Below are 21,919 nucleotides of genomic sequence, written 5' to 3' on the forward strand. Positions count from 1 at the left end.
TAGCCTCTTCGCACCAATGCAGCAGCATCAAGGGGCCACAGCTGGATCGAGAACCTGGGCCTTGCTCTTCTATTAAGAGCTGTGCTGTTTTCCCATCCATCATCCATGGAGAGCCAGAGACAACTCGCCCCTGCAGTCCCATCTACACTAGACAATTGCATCACTGCCATTTGCAGCAGCGGGATTCAGTTGCTGTAAGCTGCAGCCTGCAATGCGTCGGCACGAGCCAGCCAGGTTCTGGTGCAGCAGGGCGGCGTGTCCACACCGCACTCCCTGCTGCCGCTGGGCCGTATGATTGCTGGGTCTTTCGCTCCTTAGACAACAAACAGAATGGGAAGGAACCACAAGGGCCCAGTGGGCTCCAAATAATCATGTTTGCTAACTGGATACAGCATGCGAGGCCTGGCTGCACACGCACTGCAGGGTTCTGAAACGAAGGAGACATTTAGGGCCACTGGATGGCTCTTAAACTATTTAAAGGGATACTGCCCAGTTCCCACACACTACAGTTACGCTTTGGGTGACTATCCTAGAGTTCCCAGCAGAGCTACTGGCAGGCCTGCTGGAGAGGCATCTTAATGAGATGTGGAGAAGCTCTTCCTTCCCCCACGCCTCCTGAAATGTGCAGAAAGGAGACAGCTACTGTGCATCTCCTCAGGTTCCTAGGGTCTTGGGTCTGGCCAGTCTCAGAACAGTTCAACTGGCCCTCTTCCAGCCCCGATGGGGCTCAGCCTCCTCTCTCTGTTCCCAGCCCAGGAGCCCCCTCTTCCAGCTGCTCATCCTACATCATCTTCCACAATAGCCCCTCCTCCATCCTTTGTCTTCGGTCCCAGGTAAACAGGTCACCTGGGCCTCTTCTCCTCTCTTCCGTCCTTTGTTCCTCCACCGGCTGGTCAGGTCACCGGGGTCCTCTCTCCTCAGCTCACTCTACTCCCACTGGCCAGAACCAGCTAATTTCCAAGCTGAGGGGCCTCCCAGGCACCAGGTCACCAGTTGCGAGGGTACCCAATCTCCGGGCCATTGTCCAGGGTCCCGACTGCTAGGCAAGGTCACCCCTGGTCCTCTGCAACAACAAACCCCCTCTCCCACCACCTCGTTAAACACACAGCATGTGGGGAGACTGAGACACACACAGTGTTCATGCTAGACACTAGGAAAATTCGCTGCTTCATCACAGACGCTCAGCCAGCGCTGCCAGAACAAAAGGGTGTATTAGTCAGCTGGAACACAGCACAGGAAGTCCTTGGTTAGCACAGAGAAATGAAGGTTAAAGCATTGTCCATTCTGGGTAGCCAGCACCCAGCCCAGCGGTAGTGAACCCCACAGGGCAAGCTCTGTCTCCCAGTCTCTGACCAAGGAGGTCAGACTCCCGGGTGTGCCCCTGACTCATTCCAGCAGCCAAGTCATAACTCCTCCACCTCACTCCCCACCAGTTCTTTGTTGGCCAGCTGGGAAAACACTGCTTGGCTTCCTGCAGAGAGGTCGCCATTGGTTGCTAGGTACCAAGGTCTCCCTAATTGGGGTTGCCATTGTCCTCACAGATTCCCCATTGATAGGGGGTCTGCTTCAGCCAGTCCTCCTCCAATGACTCATTCCAGTTTCAGACAGGTCGGCAGCATTCACACCTAAGTCTCTTAGCCTGCCCTGAGAGCAGACTGTCTGTCCTTTTTCACCCACTGGTAAGAATGCAGCACACCGGGGAAACTAAGGCACACATAAGGGTCATAAAAGTAATACAGAGAATCCCACTTTGTCATAGTTGGTTAATAGGGTCCTGGTTGACGAGTGATTTTTCCTCAGACTCTGTCATAATGAGCACTGCTCTCTCTTTCTTGTCACTACGACCTGAATAAATGCAATGTTTCTTGTCTTGCTGGAAGTGCTTCTTTATCTGCACCTGGCAGTCTCCTCTCACTGATGCCCAGAGAATTTCAAGTCTATAGTTGTCCATCTCCCTCATGATCTGCGAGATCTCTGATGTTTGGGACATTGTTCTCATGCTCCAGTAACCAAATTTGAAGTGTTTCCTTACTGCCAGCACCAAACGTCCCAAGGTCCTGACTCTCAGAGACTCACTTTTACCCGGAGCCTTCATGCAGCTCGAGGGGTCAGCAGTGCTCTCTGCTGAGCAGCCATTTTCACTGGAGTGGCAGCCTGGTTCCATTTCTGTAACCAGTAGGGTTTTTACAGGGTGAGTGGCTGCCCTTGAGCTCAACCCTCCCCACTTTATCAAGGCTTTGGACCAGTAGCCACATCAAGGTGCAGCAGACGGGGTTAAGGGTGAACAATCGACAACAGACTGGTGCAACATGGATGCTGGTGTGAAGCAAGGCTGCATTGTATCTCCACTGTTGTTTGGCATTGCCATAGACTGGATAGTCAAGAAGTGTATTAGCAACACAAACACTGGTATAGCAAGGGTAGGTGGCAAATGCCTAGAAGATCTAGATGCTGCTGCTGCTGCTATTGCATTACTGAGTGACACCGCCGAAAAGTTAGAAACAAAGACAAGCAACCTGGCTGTCAGGGTTCCTTCCCCACTCTGAACTCTACGGTACAGATGTGGGGACCTGCATGAAAACCTCCTAAGCTTACTTTTACCAGCTTAGGTTAAAACTTCCCCAAGGTACAAACTATTTTACCCTTTGCCCTTGGACTTTCGCTGCCACCACCAAACGTTTAACCCGTTACTGGGAAAGAGTTGTTTGGAAATGTCTTCCCCCCAAAAATCCTCACCAAAACCTTGCACCCCCCTTCCTGGGGAAGGTTTGATAAAAATCCTCACCAATTTGCATAGGTGACCACAGACCCAAACCCTTGGATCTTAAGAACAATGAAAAAGCAATCAGGTTCTTAAAAGAAGAATTTTAAGGAAAGAAAAAGTAAAAGAATCACCTCTGTAAAATCAGGATGGTAAATACCTTACAGGGTAATCAGATTCAAAACATAGAGAATCCCTCTAGGCAAAACCTTAAGTTACAAAAAGACACAAAAACAGGAATATCCGTTCCATTCAGCACAGCTTATTTCCTCAGCCATTTAAAGAAATCAGAATCTAACGCATATCTAGCTAGATTACTTACTAAGTTCTAAGACTCCATTCCTGTTCTGTCCCCGGCAAAAGCATCACACAGACAGACCCAAACCCTTTGTTTCTCCCCTGCTCCAGCTTTGAAAGTATCTTGTCTGCTCATTGGTCATTTTGGTCAGGTGCCAGCGAGGTTATCCTAGCTTCTTTACCCTTTACAGGTGAAAGGGCTTTTCCTCTGGCCAGGAGGGATCTTAAAGGGGTTTACCCTTCCCTTTATATTTATGACACACACCCCAAATCACAGATAGGGTGAAACGCTGGCTGGGATTTCTTCCTGGAGCTCTAGGAAAAAACAGAGTGAATAAGACACATGCACCTCTAAATATACTACCAAGTATATAAAGACTAACAATATCTTCCACATCTCAAGGACGATTTTAACCAGTTGATTCTGGGAAACTTTCACGGGAGAGTGCATCAGCCACTTTGTTAGAAGCTCCTGAGATGTGTTGGATGTCGAAATCAAAATCTCGGAGAGCTAAACTCCACCGCATAAGTTTTTTGTTATTTCCCATGGTGGTATGAAGCCACTGTAGCGCAGCATGGTCGGTTTGCAGGTGGAAAAACCGTCCCCAAACACATGGGCGTAGCTTTTCCAGAGCGTAGACAATGGCATAACATTCTTTTTCACTGACCAACCAGTTACTTTCCCTCTCAGACAGTTTTTTGCTGAGAAACACTACAGGGTGGATTTCTTGATCCGGTCCTTTCTGTATTAAAACTGCTCCCACACCACGCTCGGACACATCGGGGTAGGAACGGTTTGTCAAAGACTGGGGCCCTTAGTACAGGGTCAGACATGAGTGTCGCTTTAAGCTGGTTAAAGGCCTTCTGACACTCTTCGGTCCACTGAACGTCATTTGGCTGTTTCTTTTTGGTTATGTCTGTCAGTGGGGCAGCGATTTGGCTGTATTGCGGTACAAATCATCTGTAACAACCAGCCAAGCCTAAGAAGGATTGAACCTGTTTCTTTGACTTTGGTACAGGCCACTTTTGGATAGCATCCACTTTGGCCTGTCGGGGGTTGATAGTTTCTTGACCCACCTGGTGTCCAAGGTAAGTCACTCTGTTTAGGCCTATTTGACACTTCTTCGCCTTAACAGTTAGTCCTGCCTCCCTTATGCGCTTGATGACTTTTTGTAGATGTTCCAGGTGTTCTGCCCAGGAATCCGAACATATGGCCACATCGTCAAGGTAGGCGAATGCATATTCTCCTAATCCCGCTAGGAGACCATCTACAAGTCTTTGAAAGGTGGCGGGTGCATTCCACAGCCCGAAAGGGAGTACATTAAATTCATACAGCCCGACATGGATGGTGAAGGCTGACCTTTCCTTGGCAGATTCATCTAGCGGTACCTGCCAGTACCCCTTGGTTAAGTCCAAGGTAGAGATGAACTGGGCCCGTCCCAGTTTCTCTAATAGTTCATCTGTGCGTGGCATTGGATAGTTGTCTGGACGAGTTACAGTATTTAGCTTACAGTAGTCCACGCAAAAACGTATCTCTCCATCTGGTTTGGGAACTAGAACCACTGGAGATGCCCATGCACTGCCAGAGGGCGGATTACCCCCATCTGTAACATATCCTGGATCTCCCGTTCTACAGCAGTTTTAGCTTTAGCGTTAAGGTTGGACTTTAATTGGGTGAGCATTACCTGTGTCAATGGAGTGGTATGCCCCGTTCAGTCAGTCCTGGGGTGGCTGAGAACGTCGGCGCATAGCTAGTGCACAGCTCCTTGATCTGCTGTCGCTGCATATGCCCAAGAGTCATGGAGAGGTTCACCTCTTCCACGCCACCAGCACTTTTCCCTTTGTAGTAGACACCTTCAGGCCACTCAGCGTCCTCTCCTCCCTGGGCTGTAAACTGACAAACCTTTAATTCTCTGGAATAAAAGGGCTTTAGAGAATTAATATGGTACACCTTAGGCTTTCGGTTGGAGGTGGGGAATGCTATGAGATAATTAACAGCTCTCAGGCGCTCCTGGACCATGAATGGCCCTTCCAACGATGCTTCCATTTTACGGGCCTGGAGCGCCTTTAAGACCATGACCTGGTCCCCTACTTTGAAGGAATGCTCTCTGGCATGTTTATCATATCAGGCTTTTTGTTCTTTTTGAGCATCCTGTAGGTTTTCTTTAGCAAGGGCTAGAGAGGTTCGGAGGGTGTTTTGTAGGTTGGTTACAAAGTCCAGAATGTTAGTTACTGGAGAAGGTGTAAATGCCTCCCATTGCTGCTTCACCAACTGTAATGGCCCCATTAACCTCACGGCCATATACAAGTTCAAATGGGGAAAACCCTAAACTGGGATGTGGTACAGCTCTGTAGGCAAAGAGCAACTGCTGCAACACTAGGTCCCAATCATTGGAGTGCTCATTTACAAATTTACGTATCATGGCCCCCAAAGTTCCATTAAACTTCTCCACCATGCCATTTGTTTGATGGTGGTAAGAAGTGGCAACCAAGTGATTTACCCCATGAGCTTCCCAAAGGCTTTCCATAGTTCCTGCCAGGAAATTAGTTCCTGCATCTGTGAGGATGTCGGAGGGCCAACCTACCCTGGCAAAAATGTCTGCTAGTGCCTGGCACACACTTTTAGCCCTGGTGTTGCTTAGAGCTACTGCTTCCGGCCATTGGGTGGCAAAATCCATGAAAGTCAGTATGTACTGCTTTCCTCTGGGTGTCTTTTTTGGAAAAGGACCCAGAATATCCACAGCTACTCGCTGAAATGGAACTTCAATGATGGGGAGTGGCTGGAGAGGGGCTTTGACCTGGTCTTGGGGTTTTCCCACTCTTTGGCATACCTCACAAGACTGGACAGAGGTAGAAACATCCTTGCCCATTCCCTCCCAGTGGAATGACCCCCCCCAAACAGTCTTTGGTCCTGTTCACCCCAGCATGGCCACTAGGATGATCGTGGGCTAAGCTCAAGAGCTCGAACCGGTACTTAGTTGGAACTGCCAACTGTCTCTGAGGATGCCAGTCTTCCTGGTGTCCACCATAAAGAGTTTCCTTGTATAAACGTCCTCTTTCTACAACAAACCTCGATCGATTAGAAGAGCTGAGAGGCGGTGGGTTGCTCCGTGCCGCTGTCCAAGCTCTCTGGAGGCTTTCATCTGCTTCCTGTTCGATCTGGAACTGTTCCCTTGGTGCTGGAGACATCAGTTCCTCATTGGATTGTGGACCTATGCTTGGTCCCTCTGGAAGCTATGTAGGGGATGGGGCTGTTTCCGTTGACTGTGAACCGCTTTCCACTGGTGCACTATGTTGGGGTTCAGGCTCTGGCGGAGCCTCTTGTGTAGGGTTATCGGCTGCTGCCGGTTCAGGTTCGGTGGGGCCCTCTGGTGTTGGGGTTGCAAGTACTGGATTCAGTGCTGGCAATGGGTCTGGTGCTGGTTGTTCCGCCGGTTCCAGTTCTGGGAGTGGCTCTGTCTGGGTCTCTGGGACTGGATCCACTACTGGTGTTGCAGACATTGGCCTGGGGTCTGGGTCCATCACCTCTGACCGGGTCCTGGTAGAAGTTTCCAGAACAGAGCTAGGCGTGATGGCTAGTTTAGCCTGGCTGCGGGTGACCATTCCCACCCTCTTGGCTCGCTTCACATGATTGGCCAAGTCTTCCCCCAACAGCATGGGGATGGGATAATCATCATAGACTGCAATAGTCCACGTTCCTGACCAGCCCTTGTACTGGACAGGCAACTTGGCTGTAGGCAAATTGAAAGAGTTGGACTTGAAGGGGTGAATCATCACTTGGATCTCTGGGTCGATTAAATTGGGGTCCACTCTATCATATCCCCCCCGAGTCATCTCTTTTCCAAGCTGAAACTTTCCCCAGTTTTATTAATCTCTCCTCATATGGCAGCCGTTCCATACCCCTAACCATTTCTGTTGCCCTTTTCTCAACCTTTTCCAATTCCAATATGTCTTTTTTGAGATGAGGAGACCACATCTGCATGCAAATGACAGAGAAGAATCATAGAATGGTAGGACTGGAAGGAACCTCAAGCATAGGGGTGGGAACTAGAGGTATGGGGGTGTTGCAGCACCCCCAGGTTTTATCTGGGGCTCCACTGCCGGGCCCATGTCTCAGCTGCTGCACCCCCCTGGGGTCTCAGCTGCCAGCCCTGCACCTGGTTCCCGACTGCTGCCCCCCACAATCCCGGCTGCTGGCCCAGTGTTCACCCCTAGCGTGGGGGGAGGGGACAGAGGTAAGGGGGCTGGCTTTCAGCACCCCCACTATTAAAAGTGTTCCCGTACCACTGACTTTGAGAGGTCATCTAGTCCCATCCCCTGCACTTAAGGCAGGATTAACTATTATCTAGACTAGAGGTGGGCAAACTACGGCCCGCGGGCCACATCCAGCCCACAGGACCCTCCTGCCCGGCCCCTGAGCTCCTGCCCCGGGAGGCTAGCTCCCAACCCCTGCTGTAGCCCCTCCCCCGCGGCCTCAGCTCACTGCACCGCCGGTGCAATGCTCTGGGCAGCGGGGCTGGGAGCTCCTGGGGCAGCGCAGCTGCAGAGCCTGGCCTGACCCGGTGCTCTGTGCTGCACGGCGCATGACTGGCTTCACCGGTGTTCCAGACAGTACGGTAAGGGGGCAGGGAGTTGGGGGGGTTGGATAGAGGGCAAGGGAGTTCAGGGGCGTGGTCGGGGGGGTGTGGATAGGGGTCGGGGCTGTCAGAGGGCAGGGAACAGTGGGGTTGAATGGGGGGCAGGGGTCCCAGGGGGGCAGTGAGGAAGGAGGGGGGTTGGATGGGGCGGCAGGGGGCAGTCAGGGGACAGGGAGAAGGGGGGTGGATGGGGCAGGAGTCCTGGGGGGGCCGTCAGGAAGGAGAGGGGGGTTTGGATGGCGTGGCGGGGGGGCAGTTTGGGGCTGGAGGTTCCAGGGGGCGGTCAGGGGACAGAGAACAGTGGGGTTTGGATGGGGCAGGAGTCCCGGGGGGGCCATCAGGGGACGAGAAGCGGGGGGGGGTCAGATAGGGGGTAGGGTCCATGCCACGCCTATCTGTTTGGGGTGGCACAGCCACCCCTAACCGGCCCTCCATACAATTTCCTAAACACAATGCGGCCCTCAGGCCAAAAAGTTTGCCCGCCCCTGATCTAGACCATCTCAGACAAGTGTTTGTCTAACCTGCTCTTAAAAATCTCCAATGGTGGAGATCCACAACCTCCCTAGGCAATTTATTCCAGTGGTTAACTAACCTGACAGGAAGTTTTTCCTAATGTTCAGCCTAAACCGCCCTTGCTGCCATTTAAGCACCTTGCTTCTTGTCCTATCCTCCGAAGTTAAGGAGAGCAATATTTCTCCCTCCTCCGTGTGAGAAGCTAGTTTCCACCCGGTTTGCCAACACTGGCACAGGAAGGATGTAATGTCTCAAGTACTAAGTTCAGCTGTCACAGGGTGACTGGCCCTTTTACAGGGAGATGGGCCCAGCCCCACCTGTGACTGTTTAGCTGCCTCCCAGGGAGGCTTTTAAAGCCTGGTGAAGAGCACTGGTCCTTTTAGAAAAGCCAACAAGGGCTGAGTGGAGACAGAGGAGCGACAAGGAGCAGATTGGCTCCTGTATTGAAAGTCATTGGCGCAGGGACTTGAGTCTCCTGTCTCCCAGGTGAGTGCTCGGACCGTTGGCTATAGAGTCACTCTCATGCTTTTTCTGGCCTGATGAATATTTAGTTATTTGTGCATAGTGGGATGGCTTCAATCGGGGGGGGGAGAGATCCACAAGAAGACATCCCATAGCACAGCGATTAGGGCACTCTCCAGAGATGTGGGTTCAAATCCCTGCTCCACAGCAGGTGTGGGGGAGAGATTTGAGCATGGATCTAGTCTATCATGGTTGAGTGCTCGACCCACTGGGTTAAAGGTTTTCAGGGGATCACCACCACTGCCTATGGCCCCTTGAGGCCTGGGGTTTAGGTCACATCCCTCACCTCTATTTCCTATTGGCTAGCTTAAGCACATCCCTTTCTGATGGCTTTTGTAGATCCTGTTCTAAGGCTCCTGTCTCTCCCCATGCATTGTATAGAGAGCCTGGCCGCCCAACCCAGGGCTCTGGATTCATTCAGGCAGAAGGCCACATAATCCTCCCAGCCTTGGGGATACAGATCTTCTCCTCTTCCGCCTTTTAGAGCGGATTCCTCATCCCTCATTGCCAGAGAAGCGTAACGATTCTTCATCACTGTACGCAGGAAGAGCCGCAAATTCTTCTTCTGCCAACATGTAAATACAGCAGAAGGCAACTCTCAACCAAGGTTGTAGGTCAATAGGGCAGTCATAGTACTGGTGCAGAGGCAACGAGCCCACATTTCTTTCAAAGGTATCCGTGTAATCCTGGTATGGATCAGGAATGCCGGGTGTCCAAGTCAAGAATGGTGGACTAGGTTCAGGGGCGGAGGCTGGTTAAAGAAACCCCTACATTTTCAGTCATTTCCATTGCACAATTCCAGTAGGGGCATCACCGGGCCATAGCCCTGACAGCCTGATGCTTCCGAAACTGGCCTCTGAGCATGGGGGCAGGGACAGTATCTGGCCTGGCCCCAGCTCCAAGGGGTCGGGGTGGGGCATGGTGGTGAGAGCGAGGTGCTCGGCCTGGGTTTCTCTCAGTGCTGTGGGCTCTATGGCCGCTCCCCCCAGCCCTTCTCCCCCAGGCCCAGTGAGAAAGAGCAGTACCTGCCGCAGGGAGTGGGAGCTTCTGGGCATGCGAAGGGTGGGCCCTTCAAGGGTGTCCCATGGAGCACAGCCCCTGCAATGCTTTGGGCACCTGGTGCAAGCACCTGAGGTAGAAGAGGTGGGCCATGACCTGAGCTGTAACATCCTCCCGCTGCAAGGAAACAAGAATCAATCAGAGAATCAGACACCCCTGATAACGAAGGGCATTAACGGCACCGGGAGCCAGCAAAATTTCCACCCAACCCCTCCCCACATCTGAGCAATGGATTCCCCCACCCAACCCCCGAGGCGAAATCTTGTCTCCTCTCCAGTGACTTCCAACCCCACTCCCACCATTGTGGAATGAACTCCTGTCCCCATTCCTCTCAGTCCCCCCATGAGAGCTGTTCTACCTCCCAGCCCGGCTGGGGATTCAGCTCAGCTCCCCAGAATCCCCTCAGCCACCCTCTCCCCCTCCGGCTGAGGGGTTGGGAGGCTCTGGGCAGTAGTGCAGTGGGGTGAGAGGACGTGGACACCTTTCCCCAAGGGACACCCTCCGCCCCCGTCCTTAAGGTGACACAATGGACAGTAGCTCTGGTGAATGGGGCACTTGAGCAGCCTCTGCTGACTGACTTCTCCAGTTCCCCCAGAGCAGGTGGTGGCTGGGATAACATGATACTAGGGCCCTAGAAACCAGCCTGAGGCCCTGAGGGGTATGAGAGGCTCACAGAGGTCGCTAGGGAAGTTGGCAGCCCCTAGTATAAGCAATGGCAGCTTGTGTTGATGTGATGCCTATTAGGAAATAGCCTTGCTGGAGAGCTGGGTCTGCTCTGCTTTGAGCTGCTCAGGGGACAAGCTGGCACCGACCAAAGGCACCTGCCTGGGTTCATCCTCTCCTTGCTCCCTGGTCAGCAAATGGGGATGGGATGGGAGTGATTTTCAATGGCCTGGAGTTGAAAGGTCCTGGGGGTCCCTCCCCAGTTGATCCTTCTTTGGTTACCTCATCTCCTATCAGCTGGCTGGCTTCCTCCAGGATGGAATACGTCAGCACCAGCCCAGCCTGGCTGACACGGAGCTGGGGGTCGTGTATGGCCAGCAGTGCCGCCTGGAGGAAGGTTCTTCTTTGGCCTTCCATGAAGATCTCTCCAAAGACCTGAAACCAACAGCACCTGAGTCCTTGGCAATTGCCCAGAACCAGGCTCCAAATCTCTCTAGTGGCTCACAAGGAGGATAAGAGTCCTGCTGCAGCCAACCTTTGGAGTCCCATGGACCAAGGAACCCCCTTCAGGAAGAGGTTGCAGGCACTGAGGCCTCAAAGAGCTCTTTCTGGAGCAGGATTCACCGCAGGTGCCGTGACGTGCTGGGAATGTGTCTGTGCATGAGCTTGGCGCGCTCTGGAACTCAGCTCACAAAGACAACAAAGGACCGCCTTCTGCTCCCAGCAGCGATATCTCCTGCAGCTCACCCGCTAGAGGTAGGGGCCTTTTAGATCTGCTTCTGTTCCCGCTCCTCACCCCACTGACATTCCCACAAGCCTCACATTCGGTGCAGTAATTCAGCCGAGGGCTATAGCTCAGTGTCCCTAACCCAACGCCCAGCGCAGGGGCAGGTTGTGCTTCCTGACTCGCAATGGTGCTGGACAAACCCCACACCCTGCCTGTGCTTCCACAGGGTGCAGGGAATCCAACGAGGATCTGGTCTGGCACTAGCTGGTGTGAGCTTCCCAACTCACTGACCCAGTAGCTCCCCTCTCAGACACTAGGGTGTCAGCCAGGGAGAGTGAGCAGAGCCTGATCCCCCGAGATACAATCCTCCATTAACTCAAATCCCCAGGGGATCCCTTTTATGCCATGTAGCCATGGATCTATGGAACACACTGTCAAGGTTCCTTCCCCACTCTGAACTCTAGGGACAGATGTGGGAACCTGCATGAAAAACCCCCTAAGCTTATTTTTAGCAGCTTAGGTTAAAACTTCTCCAAGGTACAAACTATTTTACCTTTTGTCCCTGGACTTTATTGCTGCCACCACCAAGCATCTAACAAATATAACAGGGAAAGAGCCCACTTGGAAACGTCTTTCCCCCCAAAATCCCCCCAAGCCCTACACCCCCTTTCCTGGGGAAGGCTTGATAAAAATCCTCACCAATTTGCACAGGTGAACACAGACCCAAACCCTTGGATCTTAAGAACAATGAAAAAGCAATCAGGTTCTTAAAAGAAGAATTTTAATGAAAGAAAAAGTAAAAGAATCACCTCTGTAAAATCAGGATGGTCAATACCTTACAGGGTAATCAGATTCAAAACATAGAGAATCCCTCTGGGCAAAACCTTAAGTTACAAAAAGACACAAAAACAGGAATATACATTCCTTCCAGCACAGCTTATTTTACCAGCCATTTTAACAAAACAGAATCTAACGCATTTCTAGCTAGATTGCTTACTGACTTTTTACAGGAGTTCTGGCCTGCATTCCTGCTCTGGTCCCGGCAAAAACAACACACAGACCGAGACAACCCTTTGTTTCCCCCGCAACCCTCCAGCTTTGAAAATATCTTGTCTCCTCATTGGTCATTTTGGTCAGGTGCCAGCAAGTTGGTCTTAGCTTTTTAACCCTTTACAGGTGAAAGGGTTTTTCCTCTGGCCAGGAGGGATTTAAAGGTGTTTACCCGTCCCTTTATATTTATGACACACACACAAACTGGGGCCGTTAGCAAGGCTCCAACCCAGGATCCTCAGCCTCTCGCAGCCGAACACTGTCAGCTGGAAATAAGTAGCAGGCTCTTGCCCCGTATCCATGACACACTCACTGCAGGGGGAGACAGCGCTACACCTGAGTTGCTGCAATGCACCGACAGGGAGTCCTTACCTCCCCCACCCTGGCCATATTCCTATAGCCCAGGCGCTCGGTGTCCTGGAGCCCATCCCGACACCACAGCTCGCTTGCCTCTCTGATGTTCAGCCCTGGGGGAGAAAGACACACCCATTGGTGAAGTTTGGCATTCCAGTTTCAGTGCCTGTTTCCTTCTGTTCCCTTTGCTGGGTGCACACTGGCCAGGGTCCTTGTGGCATCCATGGCTGAATGAAATCGCAGGGTCCCCACCAGGCGGTTTAGTACCTGAAGGGGGATTTGTCTCATTCATCACAGTGATCATGTGACCCTTATGGTCTTTGTGCTCCGGGAGTGGGCGCCTGTTAATGGTGGCGTCTAATACTGAGAACCCTCCATGCCCACTGAAGTCAGGATCTGGCCCTAGCTACCCAACTGGTGACATCCTACGAGCTTTGTGTCCATCCCCTGTGGTCTCTGCTCCTGCCCCTGCCCTCATGATGGGCTCTTTCCCTCCATGTGTCTCAACAGCGCCAGTCCTGTCCCCTCATGGGCTGGCACGACCGTGGGCTGATCTCCCTGGGCTGGGGAACAGAGCTGGGCTCTGAGATAAAGCAGATTCCTGGCATTTTCTTTCTCTTCCCCTCTCCCACTCCATCTGTAGGAGGCACTGCGGGGGCGACGCTAGAGCCCTCATTCTCTAGGGCTCATCCAATGGAGCTTGGAGCAAAGGGACCAGGGCAAGGGCCCTCTATGAGCACTCGATGCCCAGATGCTCCAGAATAACAAGGGCCCTGAGGCCAGGGACGAACCTGCCCACCAGTGGCCTGTGGAACGTGGCAGTCCCTTACAGACCCGAGGGAACCACTTAGCTAGGGGAAGAGGAACTTGACTCAAGCATAGTTGCGGCTCAGTTCTGACTCTGCCTCCCCATGGGGGCCCTCTCTATGTACAACCCCCGCAGCGGCTCGTCCCACAGCCTGTCCGAGCCACCCTTGCCTATGCAGGATGCTGGGGTCAACGGTCACTTACGTCAAAGCCGGGGAGGGAGGTGGCAAATCGGAGCAGGGCAGCGCTGCTCTGTATGGCCCTAGCTCTCTCCTGGGTTTCTCTGGAGTGGAGCCAGAAATGGACGCGCTTCAGGAGAAGGAGGCAGGGGAGGGTCAACATGCTCTACAAACGAGCCTCTCCCCCTCCCCAAGGGGATGAGACATTGTGCTCAGGGTAGAATAGCTGACCCCTGGTCGCAGAGCTTAAAAAAGGGGGTTCATGACACTGCCCACATCTTGCTGGGCACAAGCTGTCATTTTCTCTCCCGGCTCGGACAACGTTTGGCCTTGGGGCTGGTCTATTTGCTCTGAACCCTTGATCCAGGAACAGCTGCAAAGGCCTTGGTAGGATGGATGGAGTGGGCATGAGGACAATCCCTCTGGGAACTGCAGTGTGCGTAGGACAGAAGAGCTGATTCCCTGAGGCTCCTCCTGTGAGTCAGGGTCTCCCTAGAAAGGAGCCAGTGACTTTTCTCAGAGGCCCGTGTCCTGGATCCCACAGGGGTTTCAGTCTTTCAGTCTGCAGCCAGGCCTGGTGCTCAGTGTTAGTGCTTAATCGAACTATGCAGAGCTCTGTCTTATAGTCCCATTTCCTTCCCTCTGCCCCTCCCCCCACACCCATCCCGGGAGGCGGAAGGGCCCCAACACTGCACTGCTCTGCCCTGGGAAACTGTGGCCGGCTGGGTCCAAGCTGGGAGGACACAATGGAAACATGGCTCTTCTAGTCTCTCCTTTGCAGCCCTCCCACAGGGTTAAGGGCCTCCCAATCTGCTCACCTCCAAGAGGCGCTGCAGCTTGTCCTTGGTGGGGGTCTCTGTCAGCAGGCTCCTGAGCATGCTGTCCAGGCTCTGTGAACAGGTCTTGTGCAGAAGAGGGCGCACCCGTCAGTCATTGTATCTGGGGCTACACCAGTCAGGGGACAATTACGGGTGGTTCTCTGGGGACCCCTGGCAAGACCCAAGAGACACATCCTGGCTTCTCCCATTCACATCACTCCAGAGACACTTAGGAAGAGTTCATGGCCGGATGCCTGCTGGCTCTTCAATCCTTACCCTTAGCAGTTCTCTGCACAGGCCTGGTACCCAGCAGAGTATGGAACAGCCAAACCGCAATGGGTGGGAGGTAGGATCCCCGGGAGAGTCCAGGCAGCAGAGCACAGAATGAGGAGAGGAGGGAAGGCTGGGATCAGCCACAGAGGGGTAACGCAATCCCCTCTGGAGGGAAGGGGCCCTCCCTGCCAGTTTGTGTCCCGCACCCATCCGGGGCCTGTTCCCAGTTCTGCTCACCCCTCCCATATGCTCAGCAGTTCCATCAAACCGAGGGAGCAGGGACCAGAGGCCGCTCCTGCTCCTGGGACAGAGAAGTAGGATATGACCTACGCGGAAGTGGGTGGTGTCCTTCCCAGTGCCCATGGTGAAAATGGTGTAAAGAACAGCCTGCAGGAGGCGTGATTCCAGCTCCAATACAAGCGGTGGCTTCAGTTTGCTGGCAGGAGAGAGGAGTCTGTCTTACCGTCTGCAGCACCAGAGTGGCCCTGGCAGTACCATGGACATGACCCCCTCCCCTGCAGTGATCCCCTCCGTAAGGCCACTGTAACGTTACTGGAGTGAAATCAACCACCCAGCCAGGAAACAGGGGACGTTCCCACCTCCTCTGCTGGGGGATGCGAACAGCCACAACGGGGGGTAACTTAGGTGGGGGAGGATCTGTGACTCCAGGCTCTGGGCCTGACCAGCACCAGGGTTCGGGCAGCTGGATGGGAGGGGACCTGGTACCTGAGGTTGCGAACCGCAGCCATGGAGCTGGACAGGGTGGAGCTTGGCTCGGACTCCATGGGGAGATCTTCAGTCAGCTCCTGGGAGACCCCAAGGAGACAAAACCGTGTGTGAGACTCAGGCCCCACAGACGCTTCCCAGGGAGGAGACCAAACTGCTCTGCAGAAACAGCCAGTATCACCCCCACCCCAACCAGCTGGGCCCCCCTATTCCTCCCACTCATCAAACTTACGCCTTCCTTCCCCCTCTCCCACCAAATTCCTCCCTCCCCTCAGCCTCAGCTGCCCCTCTGGCCTTACAGTTTCCCCACTGCCAGCTCCTGATCTGTGTTAGAAGCTCCCCCTTCCCTGCTCCCCAGCTCTCAGCCCCAGGAACCCCTGTCCTCTGCTTCCCCCTCCAGCCCCACTAACTCTTCCTCCCATGTCTGGCTCCCTCACCCCAGGGGCCGGGCACGGGGCCCCACTCACCGCAATGCTCTCCACAAGGGCCACTTTTGAGAAGTGTTTCTCCAGGGTGTCCCGCCCCTGCCTCTGTGCCGAGAAGCACAGACACGGGACAACATGGAGGAAGTGGAGCTGTTTGGCCCTGTCCTGCACTGACTACGAGTGGGATTGGGGGAGAGAGAGAGGGAGCCTGTTAGGTAGGGTCCTCCCTGCTGCACCCAAACCAGCTCCAGCGTTCAGGACCTCCATGGGGTTGGACAGGGAAAGACACCCCCCATCCCGCTTTGCAAAACCACAGTGTCACCCTGCACAGACAGGGGTTGTAACTGGGACAGTGTCTGTGGGGAGAGGACACCTTGGCCTATGTGGGACAAACACCCCCACTTTGAGGTCTCAGCTAACAGAGGAGAAGTGCCCCCCCATTGGGGTGATGGTTTCTCTGGGACAAGACCCCCCTGCATAGGTGGGGATGGAACAAGGAGCAGGACAGACTCAGTGGCAGTGCAGATGGGGGATTTTTGTACCTCATCTCTGCCCTGGAGGTGCTGCTGGATGACCCTGATGGAGGCTTGTTCTGGGGACACATCCTCTGCCTCCACCTCCTGCAGCTGGGCACTGGGGGTCTCTGCCCCGGAGAGATGGAGAAAGGATAATTCCTGCTGCTGCTGGGGGGATGCAGTGGAGAGAGAAGGCTCAATGTTCCCCCCTCCTCTGCAGGGAACCCCATGGCAGAGAGGGCCCCACTCTGCCCCTCCCAGAAACACCCTCAGCCCCATCAGCCTCAGGGTCCCGTGGCAGTCAGTGCCCCCAACATTATTGGGGAGGCTGGAGTTCCCCCGATTCCGCCCAGCATCCCCTGCCGCAGGGCGTGGCTGTGTCACTCCACTGGTGTCAGTGGGGCTCACGTGGCTCTGTCTTGGTGCCTTGGCGAACCAATGGGCACAGGGTGTTACTAGTCCCACACCGCCCCAGTCCTCCTCCCTTTCCCTTGGGTCTCCCCTCCCCTGCACAGAGGGAGCCTTCAGCCTCAGGGCTGTCAGAGCCCACAGAGGGGCTGCTGGCCCCGCGGGAGTCGGCGGAGCTGCTGGTCCCCGTGCCAGAGTCGCCCATCTCCTGCTCTGGGCTGGCTGGGGGCTCCTCAGTGGCCAGGCTGGTGGGTGGCTCCTCCTGGGCCCTGGGGCGCAGCTTCTGGCTCCTCTGCTTCCTGTAAAGGAAGCCCCAGAGCTGCCTTGCCCAGCACTCGCCCTCTCCTGGATCCCTCCTGCAGAGCTGCACCCTGGGTCACCTCCATTTGGGCCCAGAAGGTGCCTCTGGGCCTGCTATGGGAGCTGGCGTCTTCCTCCTCCTCCAGAAGCAAGGCAGCTCCTCCTGTTTGCCTGGCCACAAGCCTCTTCCCTGCCCGCGGGGACAGAGAGTCCACTCTCCTCCTGGGTAAGCCGACCGCTTCTTCCTACTGGCTCTGCAGCCACCTGCCCAGCCTTCCTCCTCAGCATCCACTTCCGCGGCTCCATCCTGGGACTGAGTGGGGAGCAGTCATGAGTCTGGGCTCAAGGCAGCCTCTCATTAACAGGCCTGCCTGAGCCCCTGCCCACCTCCCCTCCACTGAGGCAAGTCTCCCACACCGCACACCCCACCACAGGGCACGGGGGGTGCCTTCCACACACACTGGCAGCAGCTCACAGCACAGGCTGCTCCCAACGTTCCCCTCACCACTGGGGCCCTGTGACACCGGGGGAGTCTCGTCCTTTCAGAGCAATGGGGCTCTCAGTTAGTTTGGGCAAGGAATTCTCTCCATCGCAATAGACCACGCTCCCTCCCAGGCCAGAGAAAGAGCAGAACTCGGACAGTCCCCAGCGAAAATTCACAAGGTGTCAATCCTAGGAGGCACGGGTTGCCCTCAGTTCCCATTGATTTCACTGACTGGGGGTGTGGGTGTTCAGCAGCTGGCAGGTTCTGCCCTCCCCAAAGACTCTCGACCTGGGAAACAATCTCTGAAAAGGGATGGGCAGGGAGCCCTATTGCTGGGCCATTCCCACCACACTGGAGAGGGCTCTGGAGAACACCCTGCAAGAAACAAGCTGCCCAGGCTGAGCGAAGGGCTGCAGGGGTCTGTGTTAGGAAATCTAGTCTCATTAAGAGGAGATTCCCCCCATTTCTGCCCCTCCCCAAGCAGAACAGGGAAGCCTCTGAGGAAACGCTCACGTGCCACTCACTTGCTCTAGATGGGATGGAGCTGGATGGCAGATGCTCACTGATGGTCGGTCCCCTGCCCTCCTCCTCGATCTCCCACACCCAGGTGGGCTGGAAAGGGTGCTGCACAATGCCCTGCCAGCAGGGCAGGGAGTAGAAACCAGGAGAACAAAAGCGGCTGTGAAAACAAGACAATGTTTTATTGCCAGGGGATGGATAAACTCAGGCTTGCAGCCTGGGGTCCAGAACACTGACTGGCAGCCAGCAGGACACCTCCCATCTCAAGATTTCCTAGTACCTCACGCACATTCCTGAAGTGTGAGGACCCAAGGGCTGTAGGGGAGGGACCCCAACCCCACTGATGGAAACAGAGGCCTGGGCAGGAGAAGCCCCTGCCTCAGGGTCGCACTGGGAGTCAGGGATAGAGCCAGGGATGGAGCCAAGGAGTCCTGTGTCCAGACCACCACACTAGCCACTAGAGGAACACTCCCTTCTCGACCTGGAAAGTGCAAGCAGGACCCTGTTCCTAGTGTCCCTGGCTTTGAGTGTGACTTCTTGTCGTGACTGACACAGGGTGCTGGGAGTCAGGACTCCTGGCTTTCATTCGTGGTTCTCCTATTCACTTAAGGGACCTTGGGCAAGCCATTCCCCCTCTCTGCTTCAGTCCCCAGGAATAAAATGAGGATCTAATACTTACCATTACTGCAAAGCACTGTGAGATTTACCCAGAAAGAGCCACTCTGTGAGTGCTATGCAGCATTGGACCATCAAAGGTCAGATCCAAATTCCTGCACTGGAATGGGTTACCTAGAGAGGTGGTGGAATCTTCATTCTTAGAGATTTTTAAGGCCCAGCTTGACAAAGCCCTGGCTGGGATCATTTAGTTGGGGTTGGTCCTGACAAGATTGCCTTCTGAGGCCTTTTCCAACCCTAACCTTCTATGATTCTATGATCCTAGAGTCAGGAGTGTTTGGATCCTGGCTTTCAGTTCAGCCCAGTACAGAGAGAGGCGCCCACCCTAGAGTTTGGATGGAGGAGGATCAGCCCTTTCTGGGTTGGGAGATGAACTAAGAGGCCCTTTCATACCTAGTGGGGTGGATAAAATAGATTATTTTTAAAAAATATTAACTGGATTTGTAATTAAATTAACAACAGGCTTCTTTATTAAAAATCATCTGCTTAAAATTAATGATGTGTTAGCTAAGCCCCTGGAACCAAAGTTAGCTGAGATGCTAACCTAGCTTTGGACAGCAGTAGCTTCCTTGAAAGGTGCAGAAAATATTTTCTTCATTTCAGTTTATTCAAATAGTTCCATTCAATTGACCAGTTCGTTGAAATTTAAGAACACCATTTGGAGTTCACAAAACAGGCAAACTTATTTTCCTCTTTCAATCTATGAATAATCTGTGGATCTACTAGTTCATAAATCTAGAAACACATGGTGACCAGAATGTATCATTTCAATTCAATAACTACACTTCACATTTCCTTTGTTTAAGAAATCAGTCAGTTTTAAATGCAAAACATTTTTGATACAACTCTTTTCTTATGCTTCTCTTTCTAGCTCTGGCATGACCTTGCTGTGTGACCATAGATGGGTCACTTCCTTTCTTTTTACTTCTCTATCATGGGGATGGAGAAACTTCTCTAAGTCCTAGCAGGAGAGAGATTTGAGCATGTCAGGAGTTTTAGAGCCCTTGTGCTCAAAAGGACAGTGGGTGATTGTTGTTTGGGGCAAGAATCCTGACGGATTTACTACTTGTCCCCCATTCAAAGACAATAACACATCTCTGTGTTTGCAATCATGAGTTAGAAATTCTCAGTGACCCTCTGTCTCCCACTGCCATCAGATGTTCCTTGGATTTTAGAGGCTTGGATGCTAACAGGACTGGAATTTGTTACCGGCTTCCTGGATGTTCCTAGCCAATGAGGGTCTCAGTCAGGACTCAGAGGCCCAGACCCCAAGACACTAAAGATCAGGGTGGATTGATTTAATTCCAAATGTTTTGCATTTGTATTTTTGGGTATTTTTCTAATGAAAGATTGATTCTCATGAAATTCTTAGTGGTGGCAAACGGCAGAACAAGGAGCAATGGTCTCAAGTTGCAGTGGGGGAGGCGTAGGTTGGATATTAGGAAAACCTTTTTCACTAGGAGGGTGGTGATGACCTTGAATGGGTTATCTAGGGAGATGTGGAATCTCCATCCTTAGAAGTTTTTAAGGCCCGGCTTGACAAAGCCCTGGCTGGGATGATTAAGTTGGGGATTGGTCCTGCTTTGAGCAGGGGTGGACTAGATGACTTCCTGAGGTCTCTTCCAGCCCTAATCTTCTAGGATTCTATGAATAGGAAACCATTAAAACATGTTGACTTGCTGGTTTTGCAGGATACATAAAAACAAAAAGGTTGATTGAAACATTTTTTTTTCATTTAAAACAAACTAAGGTAAAGAAGTATCTCTAGTTAGTGAATTGAACTGATTGTTCCTTGTCATAATGTCCTTCAAGATTTTAGAAGTAGTAGCTCACATCTCCTCCTCTCTAGCATTTATTCATATATTACAAGAGGAAAAGAAGCATTTATTCTTTTTCATCTCCTAATCAGTTTCTTAAATTTGAATGAAGAAGCTGCATGAACTGAAATGAAGAAAATATTCTGTCTGCACCCGCAGAAGAGGTTATTGCTGCCAAAATCAGGCTCAGTATTTCAACAAACTCTGGAGCCAGGTGCTTAGGCAATGACTTCCAACAGTTCAGTGGTTTGACTTCCTCTGAAACTTGGCAGCAAACATGGATTTCTTCATGTATTTATTTAATTTAAATTAGTTTAATACGTTATAGCAACTATAGGCCTTAACAGAGCTTGTCATAGTTTCAAATTTTATCCCTGATAGTTTGGGTTTTTAAAACAAATAAAACTGTTTTTAAATTTATATTTTAAAAATCCAATTTACATTTTTAAATCCTTTTTGGGATTTTTGGTTTTGAAACAGCCATTGGTTTGTATGCACGTTGATTTTAGAAGAACGACTTCATTCAAGGGAATCATAAACTGCTCATATTCTATGAAAGGAGAGGAGGCAGCAAAAGTCATCATATCAATAATTGGTTGTGAATTATTTGCTCAGTCTTAAAAGAGACTGACTAGAATTTTGGACACTGGTTGGTTTATGTAGGCCCAGCTAAGAGGTGGGGGGAGGGGCAGGAGTGCTGTCTCTGTCCCTGCACCAGTAGCAATTTCACAGGATCCTGCCACAAAACCTACATTTGATTGCCAAATCGTCTAAGCCGTTCATGTCCTGCGCTTGCTGGTTTATAAGTTTCAAATCAACGAAACCTTCCCCTTGACAGTCACTGCCCAGGTGGTGCTGCAGACAGAGAGGCCTGAGCAGTAACCCTGTGACATCAGCGGTAACTCAGCCACCCGTCGCTCACTCACTCCACTAACCCTGAGCATGAACCCGAGCCCTGCGGCCTGCCTTGGCCATCACTCCCACCGAAACCTGCAGGTTCATTTGCTGATTTATGCAAATCGCCCACGGAGATTTAGCACTGACTGGCTGAATTAACTCGGAAGTCACAAGGCTCTTCGGTTTACAGCACCAATGTAAGGGGCACAGTGTGGAAATCAGGCTTTTCTGGAGGTGTTGTTTTCCAGTTGTCACTAAAATCAACAAGGTTCTTCCCACTGATGCCTAGAAATTCCCTGAAATTTTGGAATGAATTGGAAGCAGGCTTCAAAAAATTTCGCCTTACAGGCAGACAAAGAAATGCCATTGAATTGAGCCTTAGGCCTCACTGTACTCAGCCAAGAGTGCCTGAGTCTCCTCCCTATTGACTCAGCAATAACCCCACACTTGGCCAATCAGTGCAGAGACTCTCAGGGCCTGGGGCCTGAGCATT

At 52.5% G+C, this 21,919-nt stretch overlaps 1 protein-coding gene across 1 annotated transcript; it reads right to left on the reverse strand.

Annotated features, from left to right (window-relative positions):
- Positions 1-14,363: 14,363 nt before the first annotated feature.
- LOC122466171 lies at positions 14,364-21,312 on the reverse strand. Its single transcript, XM_043548485.1, has 6 exons — positions 21,282-21,312; positions 18,043-18,197; positions 16,354-16,494; positions 15,387-15,466; positions 14,991-15,096; positions 14,364-14,471 (listed from the first exon to the last, which is right to left on the reverse strand). The coding sequence occupies exons 1-6, from the start codon at positions 21,310-21,312 to the stop codon at positions 14,364-14,366; spliced, it is 621 nt and encodes a 206-aa protein (XP_043404420.1).
- Between the last annotated feature and the right edge of the window lie 607 nt (positions 21,313-21,919).

This window comes from Chelonia mydas, chromosome 6 (assembly GCF_015237465.2).
Source record: "Chelonia mydas isolate rCheMyd1 chromosome 6, rCheMyd1.pri.v2, whole genome shotgun sequence".
In the NCBI taxonomy this organism is placed as follows: domain Eukaryota; kingdom Metazoa; phylum Chordata; order Testudines; family Cheloniidae; genus Chelonia; species Chelonia mydas.

Excerpts from the sequence above, each read along its gene's own strand:
- LOC122466171 (XM_043548485.1), bottom strand. The coding sequence starts at position 21,312 with ATGAACGGCTTAGACGATTTGGCAATCAAAT. Across the intron at positions 18,198-21,281 it reads AGACGATTTGGCAATCAAAT|CCGCTTTTGTTCTCCTGGTT; the intron begins GTAGGTTTTGTG and ends TTGTTTTCACAG. Across the intron at positions 16,495-18,042 it reads CTCCATCCCATCTAGAGCAA|CAGCAGCAGGAATTATCCTT; the intron begins GTGAGTGGCACG and ends GCATCCCCCCAG.